The sequence below is a fragment of the Squalius cephalus genome, assembly GCF_949319135.1.
Source record: "Squalius cephalus genome assembly, chromosome: 6".
NCBI lineage: Eukaryota > Metazoa > Chordata > Actinopteri > Cypriniformes > Leuciscidae > Squalius > Squalius cephalus.
In genome coordinates this window covers 12,930,059-12,949,366 of record NC_137127.1, presented here as the reverse complement: position 1 = coordinate 12,949,366, position 19,308 = coordinate 12,930,059, and the positions used below count along the sequence as shown (strand labels likewise).

Here is a 19,308-nt window from a genome sequence, read left to right as displayed (position 1 = left end):
CAAAAGGTTCCTCCATGATCTTTTCATTTTTACAGTCTATTAAGATTTTATTTATTTGTTCTGTTAAACTTTTTATCTGTAAAACTTTCTTAATTAGGTTAGACATAACTGAACTGACCATTAAATGCTGTAGCAGCACTATCTGCTCCTCTGTAATGCAGATTAGAGCTGGCATTGACTTTGAATGAGAGGTGGCCAAACATGATCATGACAGTCAAACAGAAAGCCCAGACAAGCAGACAGATGTCTTATCAGTGATTTTCAAAACACTGTATTTCAACTCCCTCAATGTGTGAATAAAGGGGACAGGAAGTGGCAGTTTGGCAGCTCCAACCAGGAGTGTCACACTGAATCGCGTCCCCTGCCATCTCCGGACGGCTAGCTCGGCCCAGGAGGTCGCGTGAAGCGCTCAGCTCATGCATTTCTGGGACGTTGCATCTAAACGCCACCTATGCATACGGCTGAGGCGTGCGGAGAGGGACGATGGACAGGGATGAGACCATTACCACATTTTGAATGAGCCTTGACAGAACATGAGTGGATGCCTTGTCAGATCATTCTGAATACACAATGTCAGAAGTCTTGCCACCATGTCAGACAACTCTGGCGATGGCAGAGAGCTAGCATGCTACAATGTTCAGCTTCTTTTTTGAAATCTTGACATGTCTGACATTTTTCTGCTCAAAATGAGGTCATTTCAAATGAAACAAGATAGACAAAAGCATCCATCTATGACTAGTGATTACTATATTTTGCATTATTTTTTCATTTAAAACAATATATATGTATATATATATATATATATATATATATATATATATATATATATATAGTTATTTCCAGGTTTAAGGTGAGATTTTTTTGAGGTCTTAAACATTTGGCACAATTTTACGTCCATATATAAATGCACAATCAAAACAAACAATTAAATCTAACCAGATAGACAAACAAGATCTGATCTGCTAAAAGATATTATTCTAGAATTATTCTAGTGAAAATGTTTTAAGTGAAGTTCCTAAATGTAATTTTGGGAGGAGTGAACCCTAATCTGTGGAGCACATAAACAGCTACTTACCATGCTCTGGCATCAGCCGTTTCGGCATCCCTCCACCTCCCCAACTCCACCAACATAATTTATGCATCTTGCTACCATACTCATCTTCCAAGCAGGAGGGGGTATATCTCAGCTCGAGTTGAAGCTGCTTCCTTGAGCCCCTCCATTGCAGACAGCAAGCCAAAAAGGTTAAATGGGCAAATGAACTTGTGAAATTAAACATCATGCAATGAAATTGGAATTTTCTTTTTATGTCATTATTTTCTTTATTAAATGCTCAATATATATATTTTAAATCCCAAATGATCAGCTCTCAGACTTTTTGTCCCCATTATAATACAGCGCTAAATGGACAAAGTAAATCTAACCAGAAATACTGGGTGCAGAACACATCTTATAGATATGCAGTCATAGGCAATCTACATAAGGCGTTTGCACTGGTGTTCCAAGAGTCTTTTGTTTGTAAATATTTGAAATGTATTTATTTGATTTCTTTCTGTGATGACTATAAGATTTTGTAGGGCGGTACAGCCAACATGTTCAAAAAAGTTTTTTGTTTCTTAATTCTGTCAAGAGAGGCAGGGAATACAATAATACATTGAGCAAAACCAAAACTATAGTTCTCAGAGAGATATCACAGTTCTCTTGGGGGTTGTTTGGTACACTCTAGTGTATAAAATGAAATATATGCTTTTATTTATACACCAACACATCTTGTTTTAGACCTTCCTTTTCTTGCAAATATAGCTAGATCAGCCAGTGTGTTCCTCTCAAGCGTTTTACTTGGTCAGCACTTCACTCGCAGTCAGAAATGTTGCTTGAGGTATCACTTAAGGTGTTGGAAAACAGGATCAAAAGGATTGATACACAGCTTTTGACATGCTATTTGAGCATGTAGCTCACTATAATTGGTCGTGTCATCATGCATTAAATTAACAATGTATGGTGTAATGCCCTGAAACGAGTGTCTTTTGCAAATCTGTCAGATATCATGCCAAAATGCTCTTGACAGCTGTCTGGGGAAATGGTAGTGAATAGCAATTCAGCTGCTCAAAATATTCCCTGTCCAGCTGTTAAATATTTTGGACATACAACAACTTTCTTGAGTTTATTGGGCAGATCGAAAAGGGTGTAATGCACCATAATTCTTCATACTGCTTAGTTTTTAACTCATGATCTTCCATGACTGAACCAATAACACATTTAAATCATACTTAAAGCACTTCAGCATAAATGATGTCCAACTTAATTTAAACTGACTGTACTTCAGTAGTAGGACAATTTTCCCATTCTTTAAGAAAAGGAAAATGACCTTAACCCGTACCCTTGTGCTGAGAATAATTCAGTCAGTGTGGACTCTGTGGGCAGCTGCCTCGATTCTGTCCCATGAGTGCTCTGGAGCTGTCATAAACTGTCACATCAACTCAGGTCTGGTCACAATATGAACTGACACTCAAGAAGCGGGTGAACAGGATTTCCAAGAGGCCATGATAAGATGAAGATTGTTCTAGCTCAGTGATCAATTTATTTCAGGTTAACCATGAAATGTTTTGCTAATTACACCAGAACAGAGATCCACACTATAGAAGTAACATGTTTTGAAAATCTATGTTTGAAGTAATTTATCACTTTTTTTTAGGTGCTGGCCCACATGCTATAGTTTTATAACAGCTAACTTCAGACAAGATGTCAGACAAGAAATAAGCATGACACTAGTACAATCTGTACAGCATTTCATATCAAATTCAAGCTACTGTTTTCACATCAACGTTTTTTTCTCGATTGGCACATGTGTCAGAATTCCTGTTCAAACTTGTCTGATCAGGTTGAAGCTTATTGCACTGTCAAACGTAGCTCTCTTCTCATTAGTCTGGGCCCCTTCCCATCAGTGCATGCGCTCAAATTAGATTGACATCCAAACTGTTCAGATATACAAAGCAATTTAGATGATATTCATTAGAGCGATGACATAGGCTGATGTGACTCTGACAGGGAGCACTTCTCTCTCTTTCTCTCTCTTATTTTATTACCACTGAGGCGTGACTACCCCCACTAAATTCACTGTGCCAAAGGAACAAAACAAAAAGACACAACAATGTCAATTCAATTATATCTGTCAATACTGAATGGGAAACAAGATAACATTACAAAGAGTACAGATATCTGAGTAGATGTTTAAACTTGGCATGGTAAGAGTTAAAAGATCTGCACTAAAGAGGAAGTAACTGCAGCACAATCATGAGATTTCAAATTATGAAAAAGCCTCGATCCAATGACTGGTCACACATAATAAGATCATTGAGTGTGAAAACTGAGTGTTTTGGACTCTTGGATGACTAATTAAACAATGGGATTTAAATATAGCCTACTGAATGCTGAAATCAGGTTAAACTGGTGCCAATTAATCAGAAACACATCAATGAAACAGAATAAAAATGTGAATTGCATGTATGACAGAAAGTCAAGTATTTAAGACAAAGACAAACAGGTTTTTGTTCTTCTAATTGTTTTTGTTTTTTCTATAAAAAGATTGCAGTTTTTTACATTTTACATATATGGATGGCATGCCTCATTCAATGTATTAACATTCAACAAAAATTGTGTAAATAAAAACAGTCAAAAATGTCTGGTTAAATAGACTGATTAACAAATCTGGCTAGAATAAAAATGAAGAAGTGATACAGAAGTGAAAACGCATCTGTAAAAAAGCAAGTCATGGCAATTTATATCAACAACAAAAAGGTTTAAGACTAAGTATTTTATAACACTTTATATACAGTTCTTTAATTATACATCTCAATAAATCAGATTCATTATGCACAAACAAACCAAGTAGTAGCACAGGCAATAATGAAAGCAAGCCATATTTTGGAAAATATGCATAACGTAGTTTGTCTATGTACAGATTTACATTCTTTTCTCATCAGAACAGAAACATCTCCCCCCAAAATGTTCATGATTATTTTAGAATGTTCATAATTTTAAGACACATGTTTACATTTAATAGATTTCTTATACAGAGTATCTATTTGGTAAAGCTGGCATTAAAGCCACCTTAGAACTTTTAATGCTAAATTCCCTTGACAACACCAAAGATCACAAAGCTTAGCCTACAAGGCCAATTATGTATGTTAATGCAACAATATGTAAGTAACTGTGAATGAATCTTTACACTATGATCCTACTGTCTGTTCTCAACTTGGAGTACAATAAATGTCCTGACATACACTGTTAACTGTACGAGTTTGTGTGTATGTTACAGCGCTGGCACTGGTAGCAGTTGCTCCTGACATCCTCTAGCTGGCGATACAGCTGGAAGCACAGGTTTTAAGGAAGTGCTTTTAGAATGCTTCATAATCTTCCGGTTGAAATTCTTAGAAGAAAGTTTAGCCAAGTCTTTCATTTTAAACCCAAGGTGTGACTCAAGGTGACAGATGTAAGTAGAACGAGCTTGGAACTGTGTTGCACATTCGCTACAGTAGAAAACTGGGTGTCCTGAGTCAACGTTCTTTATGAACTTTGTTCTGCCTGTTCGTCTGAGCTGGTATTTCACATTGGCCAGCCAGTGGCTGATGGTTGTCATAGATAGACCTGTTATTTGTGATATGACCATCCTTTCCTGGGAGCTCAAGTCTGATATCACATACTTTCCATCAGCTGTCTGCCTCAGGCAGGACGTGAACTGAGCCTGCAAAATCAGCAAGTGCTGGGGTTTCCAGTGTGACTGCCTACCTTTACGTTTGTGCACCACTGACGTATCCTCTGCCTCATCTGATGTATGAGAACCTTCGATTTCTGACTGCCCTGGCCTACATAAAAGTGTTGGGGGTTTCAAAACTTGAGAGTCTGAGAGATTTCGCAGCATGTCTGATATGTCAGAGAGGGCATTTTCACGCAAAGGACTCGCTGGTGTGAAGATTTTTGAACTAGTTGATTCAGTCACAGATGCACCAGGCACAGAGGAACTCACAGCTTTGCCTGGGAGAGTAGCAGCTCTGAGACATTGTTCACTTTTGCCTTTGGACAAGTCTATCGGTTGGTCTCTGCAAATTTCATGGCAGTCCGTATGTGTCTGGCTAGGTTTCGTCAAGTGTCCAGATGGAGCGGCAAGAGCGGCCCTTTCTGCCATGCTGTTGCTCATCCTGAGAAGCATACTCATAGGGTCCTGGACAGGCCTTAGCGGTTTGGCAGCTTTACCCAGATGAAGGTTCATAACAGACTGAAGGGCACTTAGAGGACTGACAGAGGGTTGTTTTGGCTCAGGGTGTGCAGATAATAGACCAGCGTCATCATACAGATCTGAGGTGGAGGTGGTGTGAGTTCTGAAGTCTTGAGTGTGCTTCTGAATTTCCCTTTCGTTTGTGTTACTCTCAGTGATATTGCTCATAGATGAAATCATGTTATCCAGGCTTGGAGATTTTGACACCAGTGATTTCCCTTTAAGATTCAGCAGCTGCCGATGTGGTGATCCCTGCCCATTCAAGTCATTAAATTGCCTGTCTACTTCAGCAACTGTTACGGTTACTTTGTTTTCCAGTTTGTCCACCTCATGGAGATTAACTGTGGTTGAGGAAGTTCTTGGTGGAGTGCTTGGAGGAATCAAATGACTTTTGTCTAAAGACTGGACTTCATGACTACTGGATGATTGTTTTAAAGAGGAAATATAGCCTGAGTTGTGCAGAGCAGGTTTCAGATGGTTTTGTAACTGATAAGCTGCATGAATGCTCTGGTAACCGCCCCAGCTTGGGGCACCCCTCTGTGCTTTGTTTATGGCAGATGTAACTGTATTCTCCAGTGATTTTAGAATATCAAAATCCATTTTAGGACTCTCTTTCAGATCATCTTCAGTAAGGTAATCAGACTTTGTTAATGTGCTGAATTTCTGCTTAGCATCATTTACATTTGCAGACTCATTGCATTCACTGTCTTTCTGAGAAGTAATTTCTTGTGTCTTGTTCTTGTTGTCCTCAGTTGCTACAGATGTGATGGATGATGACTCCAAGATTCCTGTTGCTGAGAGAGGGGAAGAACATGTTGTACCTGACTGAGACTTCTCAGACTTACTTTTAGGATGAGGAGGCTTGTCTGTTTTTTGCAATGATTGGGTAACTTTTACAAAGTGGCCGGTCAACACCATATGAGCACTCAAGTGCTGAATAGAATCATGCAAAATACCACACTCCATACATTTAAGATTCTGAGACTTGAACTGTATACCACGGCTTGTTGTCTTCTGATCTTTAACGTTTTTATTGTCGGTTTGTTCAGAGTACATCTGAAAAATATCGTTGGCCTGCCCATCATTAGGACTTTTTGTCTGCTCCGTTGTTTGCAAAGATTTTGCAACATCCAACTCCATTGGAACCCTCTTTCTGAATGAAGACACAACTTTAGCAGCAATTGCTGTTCTTGGCTCTCTCAGAGGAACCTTTTGGTAATGCTTAGTCTTTATCATGTGCACGCTGAGGTCTTGCAAAGATTCAAAAGAGTGTCCACAGTACATACAGCGTAGGACTTTCTGGGCATCTTCCTTTCCTTCCATCTCCAAAAGAGATCGCTTGCGTGGCTTGGACCATGACTTGGCACCCTTGCTAGCACTTTCGAGGTTGTCATCACGGTAGTGGTCTGTTTCATTCATGTGAACTGTGAGATCAAGCAGTGTGTCATATGCTGCACTGCAGCTTTTGCAGTGGAACTTGCTAGCACCGGTAAAGATGGATCCGTAGAGTTTAGTGCTTTGGCGGTAGAGCTGAACAGTGGAAAAAATACTTGGTTCAAGTGCAATAGGTTGTTTTTGAGAGACCTGTTGGAATGTCTTTGCGATAGCAGATTGATGCCAATCGTAGCAGTTGCGTCCAGGACTGCTGTTGCTGCTACTGCTACCGCTGCTACTGGCTGTCTGTTCATCTGCATACGGTTGAGAGGAATTCAAGTTCAAAAAGGACCAGTAGGGATTATTGAGGAAGCTTTTGTAAATAGCCTTCATCTGTTCTAGGCTGTCTGTAATACATACAGAGTGTTCAGGACTGTCTTTTAGAAAGTCTCTTGTGGCCTCCTCCTCTTTTTTGTTTGGGGTGCTCTCTGTATCTGATGTGGGGTCACTAGATTCACTTATGTGAGATTCACTGTCAACATCCTGACCTGATAGCTCAGCAGCAGGGGAATCTTGTTCATCCATTGGGGTTTTTAAGTCTTCTCCCAAATCATTTTCATCCTGTAGTGTCTCCTTGGCCACTGAGCAATCACTTCCAGTATCTTCAGTCTCTATGGGGGTCTCCTTAACATTCTCTGAATCATAAGCTAGAGGGGGGGGGAGGAGAAAAAATGTATTAAGTAAATGCCACATAAGTAGCACTGAAATGTAAACAAACAAAACAAAATTTAGCCTAATGACATTCTTCTATGAATGAAGTGAATGGGCCACACCCCACATGAAGTTGAATTTGAATTGCAATTCAGCAAATTCCTCTTTCTGAAATTACAATTTAAAGAGGTTCAACACAGGTGTTCTTCCACCCTGGTCCACAAATATCAAAGTCTTACATTCAGGTTGCAATTCTGTATACTGTTGTCTGCCTCAATTCAAATGCAAATCAAATTCAGGAATTAAATTCAATTCTGAATGGCACATAAGCACTAGTGCATCCACAAACAAATAACGGAGGACTAAGAAATAACGCTCTTCTAGAACTAAGATTTTGAAATAGGCTGGTCTGGTCTAGTCAAGTGTACATCAAAGCTTTTTTTAATCTTAATGTTTGCTGTTGAGCTTCTAATCAGGCTATTTACAAGAGGTTGCACCTGCTACCATTTGGCCCACCTCCCCACATGTCCACACACCTGTGCACATATAAAGAGACAAATAGATAGAGGGAAAAGGTGGACAGATAGATTGAGAGGTTAAGGGGAATGACATAAGATGGCGGCACATAAGCCACCTGTCACTTTGAATCCCACCTGACGACTATTCACCTTGGACAGGTGACATGTTGCGAGAAAGGTGTCTGCTCGAGCACCTCAAGATGACAGATCCAAGGGGACACGGTCGCCCTTCTCCCTGCCAGCTGCCCTCACACCCTCAAAAGAGCCCATCCACCACCGTCCTTCGGGACTGATGATCCCGTCTCCTGACAGCCTGTCCCCTGCTAGTTTGACACTGTCACTCTGACTCCGTAAGTGGAACAAATGCCCTCTTGAAAGCCATACCAACCCCCCCCGTCTCTGTTCCACTCTATTCACTCTTGTTTGTGTGCGCATTTGTGATTATGTTGCTCATGTCAAAAAAAAAATGCTTGACATGTCAGATGTTTGGAAATACAGCAGGCCTTGAATTACAAGCTAACATGGTGTGCTGCTGCATGTGTGATTCAAGTGCATTGTGCTACGCTAACGGTCTCTCTTCCTTTCTCTCTCTTACAAGATCCACCACAGTCTTGACAAGAGTGTTAAAGCACAAATAGCTCTCATTTCAAATGATAATACACAATCTCACAAGCCCACGCTTCTCTCATTTAGCCTCTCACTGGCTGTCAGCCAGGCGGCCCGCAGGATGGGGGCTCTAAAGGATAACTGGCAGGTGCAGGCCAGTCTTATCCCCTCTGTAGATTTGGATTGTCACTAGGTATCCATTACTTGCCAATCTCCTCTGATCGTGCCCGACAGCCTTGATCAAAAGATGTCATTTGAAAGGCCTGATTTGGCATGAACTCCAAAGCAGTTCGAAAAGAGGGTGAACCAGGTGTAACTACAATGACATGATCATTTTCCTGCCCTCTCATATCCCTGAGACAATTACGGTGACACACTGAGGGTTCACAATGGCAAATTGCTTTTTTCTTGTACAAATGCCGAAGACTACAAGACTGTAACTTTTTTTGAGGGGGAGGGGGGGGACTTCATAAAGGTGTTAGGGGGTGGAGAAGTTAAGCACACGTTCATCCTAAGAAAAACCATAAACTTTCACTAATGTGTGTGTGTGTGTGTGTATCAAAACCAAAGCCCACTAAATTTGAACACAATCTTTAACCTCAAATGATTTATAATCCATCTCAGGAGGCACCTACCATAACCAATTATTCTCAAAAGGCTTGATTGACAGGCTGGGTGATTTATTAAGCTAATAAAATGTGATGTGTGCAATGAGCTCTAGCAGGACAAAAATCCAGGAGACTTTAGTGGCACTCGCCCTGTTTGATTTATGTAACTATTACATTTGTCTCCATATGACCAGTCATTAACCCCCTCCACCCTACAGACAGAAACAGCACATAAGACATTTAAATTGGAACATCAAGTACTATACATAACATTATTTATTTAAGGTGCATGCATTATTGATTACTCTAAGACAGTACAGAGGTCAGACACATGATTACAATTAAAAGTAGGCATTTTTGTGAGACATACTCACAGCTGCTTTGCACTTTATGTGATTCTTTAGATGATAACATTTTTACATGAAGTAAAAATCAGAGGAACTCATTTAATGCCATAGATTAGTCTTGTTACATAGGTCTTATTAGGTAACAATAATACCCAATAAGATGATTATGATATGCATTTGAATGGTTGCTTGACATACATAAAGCTCTCTGTCAGTAAATACTTCAGCTTTTCATCCTCAGAGCTCACATGACTCTCTTGCAACCTCACAGTGTGATACAGATTGAGGCTAACTGTGAGAATTGTTCTTGCTTCTGGCCATGCTAATGTGCAACACATGACACTTTGATCAAAATAAAGAAGCGTTCAGGCAACATGTTGAGATGCCCCCATGCCAAAAATAGTGTTCTTTGCTGGAATCGTGGAAAGAACAGAGTTAATTTTTAAACTACAACTAAAACACTGTTGGCGTATATCGGTGCCCTGGGTCTTAACCTTTCTGCAGTGTTTCTCTTTCTCTGCTGAAGAAACTTAAAACTCACCATTTACTGTAAATGCGGGAAGGCAAACAGTCTCTGCTGACTGGAATTCTACTGACCATAAACGTCCTTTCAGGGGAGATATCTCTCTAATTATCACTCTGTGTGCCTTTGATTCCTTTTCCCCCTTGACAACAGTGTGTCTGATGTGTCTCAGCTGCCAAGAGTGATTGGCAACAATTCTATGTGTATCTAAGCCAGCAGCTGCTGAGATGATGGCCCAGCATCAAAGAACTCAGTGAGATGGATGGCACTCATAATTCTACTCTGCAGGGACAAGGTGGGGGAGGTTGGGGGCAAAAACCAACAGAAAAAAAGGGGGAAAAAAACGACTGTCACCCACCCACTCACCCCCCAACCTTTCAAGCGAGGCTTTGTTACCCTCTTTAATGAGCTTCCGATAACTAGGAATTGAGTTCACTGAGAATACTGGAAGGGTTCGTTGGGAATGCAATACCAAACTCCCAATCTTATCCGGCAATGACCACCCGGTGGACAGCTGGTGTCTCGTAACAAACACGGAAAGAAAGCAAAGCTATCCATCATAGAGAGGACATCTAAGACCCTGTGCTCTGTCTATGCCTCTCTAACGCTCAGGTTACAGGCTTACACAGCCGTCCAAATAATATTCACTGTGATAAATGGTCCTCTAAGCCGCCTACCTCTCATTAATCTCTTTCTTTAAAGGAGCATCCATCATGGAGCAGGGCTAGAGCTGTAGAAGAGAACGCTAGAGTTCATTTACAGGCCAGCTGTGCTTGAGTGATGCGTGTCATTTTTAGCTTGGACGGGAATGCGCAGTCGTCAACACGTACAAATGTCCACGTAAGTGAATACCCACAGACGAAGATGAACGCACATGCAAACGTGTATTCTTGAGAAGCAAAGTCAGTGATTGAAGGACTGATTGATTGATTCGGTGGTTTGGTAGGTGAAAATTTTGAAATGTGCAATGAAAGACATTCCCACCTTTTGCTTAAGTAGAAATTATCATGCATTTAGCTAAATTAGAACTCATTTGTCGTTTCACTTGCTCAACATGTAATATATCTTAGTCTGTCATCGGCTGAGTTCTCTACTCAAAGAAGGCTTTCAATGACTTAATGACTTAACAGCTTAACTCAGCAGTGTGACAATTTATTGAATTTTCTTGCCTGTGTCAATTTCTTTTAGTCTAACTACAAACCCTATACAGCACCATCTCCGTTTCGCTTTTAAACATTTGGCCTGTATCTTTCACTTCCTAACGTTCTCCCCAGCCTTTTCTGTCCAATTCTCAACAATATTTCTCCTTTCTTCCCTCCCTCAGTGTCTCGGAAAGCCTGGGTGATAGATGACATGTGTCAGGATGCCAGAAGTAAAGGGTGGCAGCGTGATTAACGGCTCTGTTGAAAGGGTAATTGACGGTTTGGCATTGTGCTGATCTTCTCCACCAGGGTTTGGTTTCTGGACCCCTGAGGACCAGACTGACTCATTTTTCTAAAATGGACCACAAGCTAAAAGCCAGCTCCCATGAGAAAAAAAGAGATGGATTCTTGTCTTCTTAACAGAAGATTGATATCTTCATTGTCAACACAGCAAAGTAACATTCATATAAGTTTACAACCACAATAGAGTGCTAGTTCAAATGAGAGTTTGGATAGATAGCAGGTCAATGATGTGACACTCATCTTTTGTCCTATTTAAATTTATTTTAAAAATGCAATCAATAGGCCTACATACTATGACTTAAATATTGTACACCTCTTCTACAATGAGCATGATTTTAATTCCTGTAAAAAAAAGGCATTGTGATGTTTTTGCAGGGGGCATAAGGTGAAAAATATTTGAGTAATACAACTCAGATATCTTAAGATTGTTTTTTGGGGGCATATTTTACTGTTATTTCTAAGAAAATAAAAATAATTTGCTTCACTTGAAAAAAAACAACACTTTTATCTGCAAAATCTTTGCAGTTTTAAAATAATAACATCAAAAAGGAAATTATGTCATAGAGAGGATCCCTGCAGACCTTCATGACTGTGTCAATAAGTCTCTGCAAATCACACAATTCGATTTTTTTTAATGACAAAGCAAGGTTAGTTCATGTGCTGTGACTCCCCAAAACTATTTATAAATTAATAATTATTAGTATTTGTAAACAAAGAGCAGTATAACACTATTATAACCATACAATTTAAAAAATATATAGTACAGTTTAGTATAGTTATTTCGATGAACCTGGCACGTGTTTTAAACTAGATTTTTCCTTTTAATTATCATGGACCAGCTCTTATACCCCATATAGCAAAAGGCATATACTTATTTAGTCAGCTATGACTTACAAAATTTGGCTTAAATTGAAAAAAATAAGCAATTTTAAATATTAAACAGAACATTCACAAAGTAAAACTAAATTTGCCCATCACATCAATAACAGTTATGAACAAATTAAACTTGTGAACACACCATCTGTGTGCATGTGTGAAATGTGTATGCAAGAATGTGTATGATTACTTTAATCTTTTGTCTCAGCCATGTGTAAATCAATGGGGTTCTAGCCGTTTTGAAGCTGTTGGCAGTGATTACAGGCATGCCTGGCTGGAGAGGTATGTTGACACTGGTTTGGATTAGGGAATAGTGGGCCTCTATGGTTTCCTGCCCTTTCATCACCGCCACCATCAAGCCCAGCTCCTGCGTCACATCCACGCATGACTGATGGCCGCTTGTCCGGATGACCTGCCACGCACCTTAGATCTGACAGCGACAGAATTTACCCTTAGAAAGAGGGAGAAGGCAGGGCCTGGAGTCGCGCCCAACAGAGCCTGAGAACCAAGAAGATTTTTGGCCAGGGTGGCCCGTGGGATTTGCGGAGGAGTGTCCGATTAACTCACATTATCAACCCACACACAGACGGAGAGAGATCTAACTAACAAAGTTGAAACAAAGTACAACTCTCAAAATAGATTTGATGTCTAATCTGTCGTTCCAAATATGGCTCAAAGCCTAACAGACAGATGAAAACATCCATTTCAGAAGGACTGTAGGTGGTTCCACATGTTTGTCTCCTCGCTCATAACAGTTCAGAATCATCTAGATTCAAGACAGGCACCAAAAAGCTCATTTGTCACGTAAAGGTGCTAAATTGGGTTATGGCAATAGGAAAGGCCAGTAACAGTGGCTAATATCAACTTGATTACATCAAGGGAGCACAAACCTAATATGACTTGGTGACAGACGCATACCTTGTCATCTCCAATCACATGTCAGGAATCCATCAAGTTAACAGCTAATTAGGTGTGCTCAAATAAAGCAAAGCAAAATGTTTATTTTTACAGAGCACTGCAAACCTTTAGGGCAAGAGAGAGATAGGGAAAGAGTACATTGCTCTAAATCGTTCATTAAGACTTCACCTACAAGATTGGCTATTGAGCTGTACATCCTTTACAGAGAAAAACAATGCATCAGAATCAAGAATTCGGTCATCATCGGGTTAAAAGTAAATTGCACTTCACTAAATGTGTTCATACCTGTAAACCATAAACTCACACTTGTAAACCACTATGGTCACCACTCTGCACAGGGTCCATGAGTGAAGTTTGGTGGAGCATACTGATGAAATAAAAGCCTAGGCAAGCTTATGGGAAAAAGAAGGAGAGCACTCACATGGCCTTGCTCTGATTGACCATTAAAGCCTTTGATGGATGAGGCTGTCACAAGGATAACAATTAAATCCAACATGAGACAAAGCTGTTCTGACAGGCCAGTCTAACAGAGCAAGCCATACCCCTCCATTAAACTCCACATCATCTCTGCCTCAAACACACACACAAACAGTGAAGGCTATATAATAATGGCTTTGTATCTGTTTCAAAGAGCTCTGCTATAAATAAAAAAAATTCCCCAGAACTCCTCCTCTTTCAAATAATAGGATAGGATCTATTCTATTAACCAGACAGATAATGTTTTGGTTAACATGAAGGCAGTTTCGGTGGTTTTCGCCTCTTTAAAGAAGTTTAAAGAGTCTGAAATGGATATGTGTAAATAATAAGCTGATAAAAAGGATTAAAATTTTAAATTCCAGTGTTAAGTGTGTATATATATATATAACTATATATTATATTTCCCTATATATATATATATTTCTCATTTCAACAACTTATTATGCAACAACTTAATGACCTTGATATAGCCTACAGATTGAGGGTCTAAACGATTTTTTCTGGTTTCTGGGGTTTTTTTTCTTGTCACATGACAACAAAATGGCTTCCAGAATGTTGGTAATATTTTGAAACAAAATTACTAAGCTCCATTTAAAAAAAAAAAAAAAAAGCTAATAAAGGATAATGCCAAAATTATTTAGGCTACTGTATGCATATTTCTCTCTCTCTCTCTCTCTCTCTTTTTAAAGAATTGCAGTCTTTAAAATAGCTTTTCTTTTTTTTACAATTTCCAGACAGTTATCAAAGACAATTTTGTTTTTAAGCCCCACAAAAATGAAAAATTCAAATTACAAACTGGTCATTATTCAAAAGCTGTATTCAAGTAATTTTGAATCAATTGTACTGTACCTTTAATTAACTTCTGACAAAAAAAAAGCAAAAAAATAAAATAAAAATTCAATAATTGAATGAATCAATAACATGACAAAAATAAAAGACTCAAATTAGGATTAGGAAAATATGTTTAGATAATCCAGGCAAATAAAAGCGATTATACACTGATTTTGTGCCTTATGAAATGTACTAAAACGATATGTACATAATGGAGGACAAATGAACAAGAGCATCTTAATGAAATTCAGATAAACTTACCTGCCGCTCGTTTCGGCGCCTGCTGTTTTCTTCGCGGCATACTTGCGCGCAGACTTTGTGTCTATATACGCAAACTGAAACGATTTTCTACTATGTATGCTCCCAGTCAGACGTGTCACCATTAAACAAAAGTACAGCGCAGTCACAACAGCTACGCCACTTCGCATTGGGCATAAGAGAAAGCCCAGGTGCTCCGTGTTCAGCGGTAGTCTTTGTTTAAAGCCAGTCCGCTGGAGTGATGAGGAAAACTGCACGGCAGGACAGTTAACGCCTAGCCGATCGCTACGAGTTTGTCACGTCACTCAAAAGTCCGCGGCAACCGATACACTAGCAGAAAGTATGGGGGCGTTTACACGTCTGGTTGTGTCCAAAACAGCTAGATATAACGCACCGAACACTGGGGTTTCGTGTCGCGATTAAAAGTTAATAAAAGTTACACAACGTTTAACTCGACAACGCTGATGGCGCGAGACAGTGAAACATCAGAGAGACGCGACGAAGACCAAAGACATCATGCGTGCGTAGTGCGTTGACCAACAATTATACAATAGCAGACAAACAACGCTTCCTGTGCTCCTACCGGTCACTCCCACGCACAATCCCCATGCCCAAAAATGCAGTCTAGGTAGGCAGCTCGTAGGACTTTGAGACACTGCCAATATGTCACTTAAGAGTGCATTAACAAGACCGCTTACACTGACAAGGAGGATGTAACTTAACCCTTTAATGGGTAGCCTACTCCCAGAAGGGGGAAAAGAGTTTTTGTAACAATAACAACAAACAATGTTCAGTGTTTTTACAGATTTTACAGTTTTAAGCATAAACGGTTGATGTCCATTAATTGTTAGTACATTTTTCACAATTCTGCATTTATGTCAGTTTACCTTTAATTAAAAGACGCTGTTTGAAACCACTGTCATAAAAAATATATTTGTTTGATGTGTAAATAAGACATGCTTTAAAAAATATTGAAAAAAAATATATAGATGCAAGCAGAAATGCTTGCCTTGCATGCGTAAAAAGGTATTATGGTTTATTTAGCAAGCCTGTAACCAGATCATAGATGGAAAAGAAATAATCTCCAATATTTAATGAACGATATTACAATAAGGTTTCATTAGTAGAACTGCACTTCTAGAGCATTTAATAATCTTTTTTAGTTAATTTCAACATTTACTAATACATTATTCAAATCAAAAGTTGTATTTGTTTACATTAATGCACTGTAAAGTAACTTGAACAATGAACAGCTGTATTTTTATTAACTAACGTTAACAAAGATAAACAAATACAGAAACAAATAGTTCATTTTAGTTAATACATTAACTAATGTTAACAAAGAGACTTTATTGTAAAGTGTTGCATTGATATATATTTGTGCTTATCATACAGAGTTTACGCAATACAGTATTCTTCAACTGGATTTCATAAGTGCTTGGGTCTATTAAAGGGTTAGTTAACCTTTTATCTGCAAAGGTTAACTATTTTTCTCAGGTTGTCAATCCCTTAAATATCATGCTCAAAATTCTTTATCACAACTTTCAATAATAACAATAACCATTATTGCATCTCTGATGTATACATATATTTATAAATGTCATGAAACTTTTTTTTTTATCATAGATATTCATATTTAATGTAGGCCTGTATGAACTGACCTGTAAAGCATTTAGGACTTGGAAGTTATAAATTGTGATTGACATGTTTTTGTGCATAAAGTAATGAATATCACTACAACATACTTCCATAATACATGATTATCCTAATGATTATCCTAATACGTAATACTGTTTTTATCACATTTTGGTTTTTTTTAAAGCGAGATGATAAATCTGAATCGTTACTGCATCAAACAATGAGCAACAAAATAACATTTGCCACAATTAAAAATGTACTACATTTCTGTCTCAATGTTTTTATTTTAAGCCTCTTATTAAGGTCAAATTCTACTGAAAAACAATAAAAGACGTTTGTTGTGCATGTCTCTGTTGTATTTCCTGAAAACAGTCTCTTGTGTAATCAAAACTGCATGGCCAAAACAAGCTTGCCCTGAGGACTTTCTTTTACAAATCAGCACTGTCTGAGGATGTCTTTTTAAGTACTGTAAAGTCATTCAGATGTGGGGTCAGAGTTCTGACCGTGCCATTAAAACACAGGCAGAGATATAGTGCTCTCATTTAACTGCTCTGCTGCATCATATATCATCCCACTGCCACCGAGCTGCATTAGAGAGGATCTTTGATTTTTACTTTTAGAGCAACATAAATCAAATGCAAGGCAAGGTCTGCCAGTGACATCCTGTATTGGTCCTCACTGAATGGGATGCAGAGGGTTTGTTGACTGAGGTCAGGAGAACTAAACCAAACAAACCACAGTTGCAAATGAACGAAATAAAGACTGTATACACACATATCTGTCCAAACACACAGAACTGTTCATTTAACCTTAAATGCATGAATGTTTCGCCAATCATTATTACACATTCAGGTATGTATAGTGACCCGGATCTATCTAACACGGATGGATCTCTACCAGTCATAATAATAAAACTCTACTGATATTAGAGTAACAATTAATAAAAGAAAGCATATTTTGTTACCTTTTGGAGCTTGGAATGGTTCAGTTTGAGCAGATGTTGTATACCATCATCACTGTCCTCATCAGAGCTCATTTCCCAGAACATTCAGCATCTGGCTCATATTCGCCATCTCAAATAAATTCTCAAAACTATCATATTCAACATCTTCAAAATCAATATTTTGATCGCTGACAGCTTCCTCAACAGATCCACCATCAAGCGACAGTGACACTAATATTTGATTGCGTTTAGTACTTGCTCTGCAGTAAATCGCTGAGCCATTTCAAGTTTTGCTGATGATACTTCCTATTCTTTTGTTTTCTGCCTGCGGTAACTATGAGTGAAACGAAACGTCACTTCATCATTGTGTATCAGACATGGCCACCTTGTGGAATAAAGGTCAATTGCACTTATTCAGTCATCAAAGATTTAATTATTATACTTACACTGTTACACACCTCGGGTCGTTAGTGACCCTATACATTTTTTTTTTTTAAATGAACGGGGAAACAGACATCTTTTATCATTTTAATTAATTTTTTTCTTGGTGTATTGTATTAAACAAATGAATGAGGAGGAGGGTAGTGAATGACTTCCCGGGTCACTAAAAACCTGAGGTACGTGTATGCGTTTAAGGGTTAAACTAACTTTAATCAAGTAGAACTGGTTAATTTTAATGAAATGTAATGTAATGGTTTCAGGAAATGTAAGTTTTATCAAATCTTATTTTATTGCTCATTGTTTGATTTCTGCAAATAAGTCTGTTACTTTGCTCAGTTCATTCTGTTCAGAACATTAAAATACTCAAAAGGCCGTAACTAGTCAGATATGTCTTCTTGTTTTTGTGCTTGTGCAATGATGTCAGGGCAAACATTAAGGAGGCAACTGTCTCATTACCCAGACCTCTTTGGTCTTCCCCACCTCAGAGCAATCTTGTCAAGCAGGATCTGAAACGAAAAGGGACATCTGCCAGCAGGACACCCACCCTCCCTACAGCTCACAGGAGGGTGTATTTGAGCCACATGTCCATCAGTCCTGTTGTGAAGATTTCATTTAATCTCCTCCTGCCCGCTCTCCGCCACTGTTTTGAGAGGTGCTGTCCTCTACTTTGATCTATGATGAACAGATGACCTTTTTCCCAAGTCAGATGTCTGGCTCTGTAACATCATGTTCTAACAGTGTGTCAAAACAGCATGGCTCACCTTCTCCAACTCCGGTTATTTGTCTCGGATAGACTCACAAATCTGTTTTGAAGAGATGGTGAGGTGAATGCGTTGGAGATGGCAGCACCTGGGTGTATTATAAATGTTAAAAACAGAGCGAAAGTGATGATGTTGATTAAAGCAAACTAGAGAAAGTATCTGCAAATACTGCTTTTAGCAATTCATTCTGACTCAGTATTGATCAGGCAGAGAGATTACAAGCCTAGGAAGTGTTGATCAATGACACAATCAGGATGTTATTCTTAACCCTGCAATAATTCAGTGTAACTGCAGTAGGTTGTTAAATGAAAACAGTATTGCCTCCATTACAACAGTATGAAACTTGTTTAGGAACAATTGTGTAGAAAAGTCCAATTATGAATGTTTAAAACCAAAAATGTTGGTTTCATATGTTATATTAGAATAATATTTGGGTTTTCAATTCTAAAACATCATATTCTTGTTAAAGCTGGTGGATAAACAAATAAGCACAATGAAATCACGCTAGGACACATTAAAGCACATTTCAGCTCTATAATGATTGTAATGTAAATGTAATGTAATTTATGGTTGAACTGTGTTCTCAGGACAGTGTTTATACTGCACATTTATATTGGAGCAAGTTGTCACATCTTTGTTTTGGTCTTTCATAATCATTTCATGTTTTGCTGAAATCTCAAAAATGATGTTATCATATCATAATCTCATTGTGACAACTTACCCTATAGTGTAGCAACATGCTCCATTATCACAAAGCGTC

The 19,308-nt window shown here is 38.7% G+C and overlaps 1 protein-coding gene across 1 annotated transcript; it reads right to left on the bottom strand.

The window, feature by feature from the left end:
* Positions 1-2,697: 2,697 nt before the first annotated feature.
* Positions 2,698-15,457, bottom strand: tshz3a (teashirt zinc finger homeobox 3a). The gene is made up of 2 exons (XM_079874471.1): positions 14,769-15,457; positions 2,698-7,354 (listed from the first exon to the last, which is right to left on the bottom strand). Exons 1-2 carry the CDS (start codon positions 14,806-14,808, stop codon positions 4,311-4,313), a joined length of 3,084 nt encoding a protein of 1,027 aa, XP_079730597.1. The 5' UTR covers positions 14,809-15,457; the 3' UTR covers positions 2,698-4,310.
* Between the last annotated feature and the right edge of the window lie 3,851 nt (positions 15,458-19,308).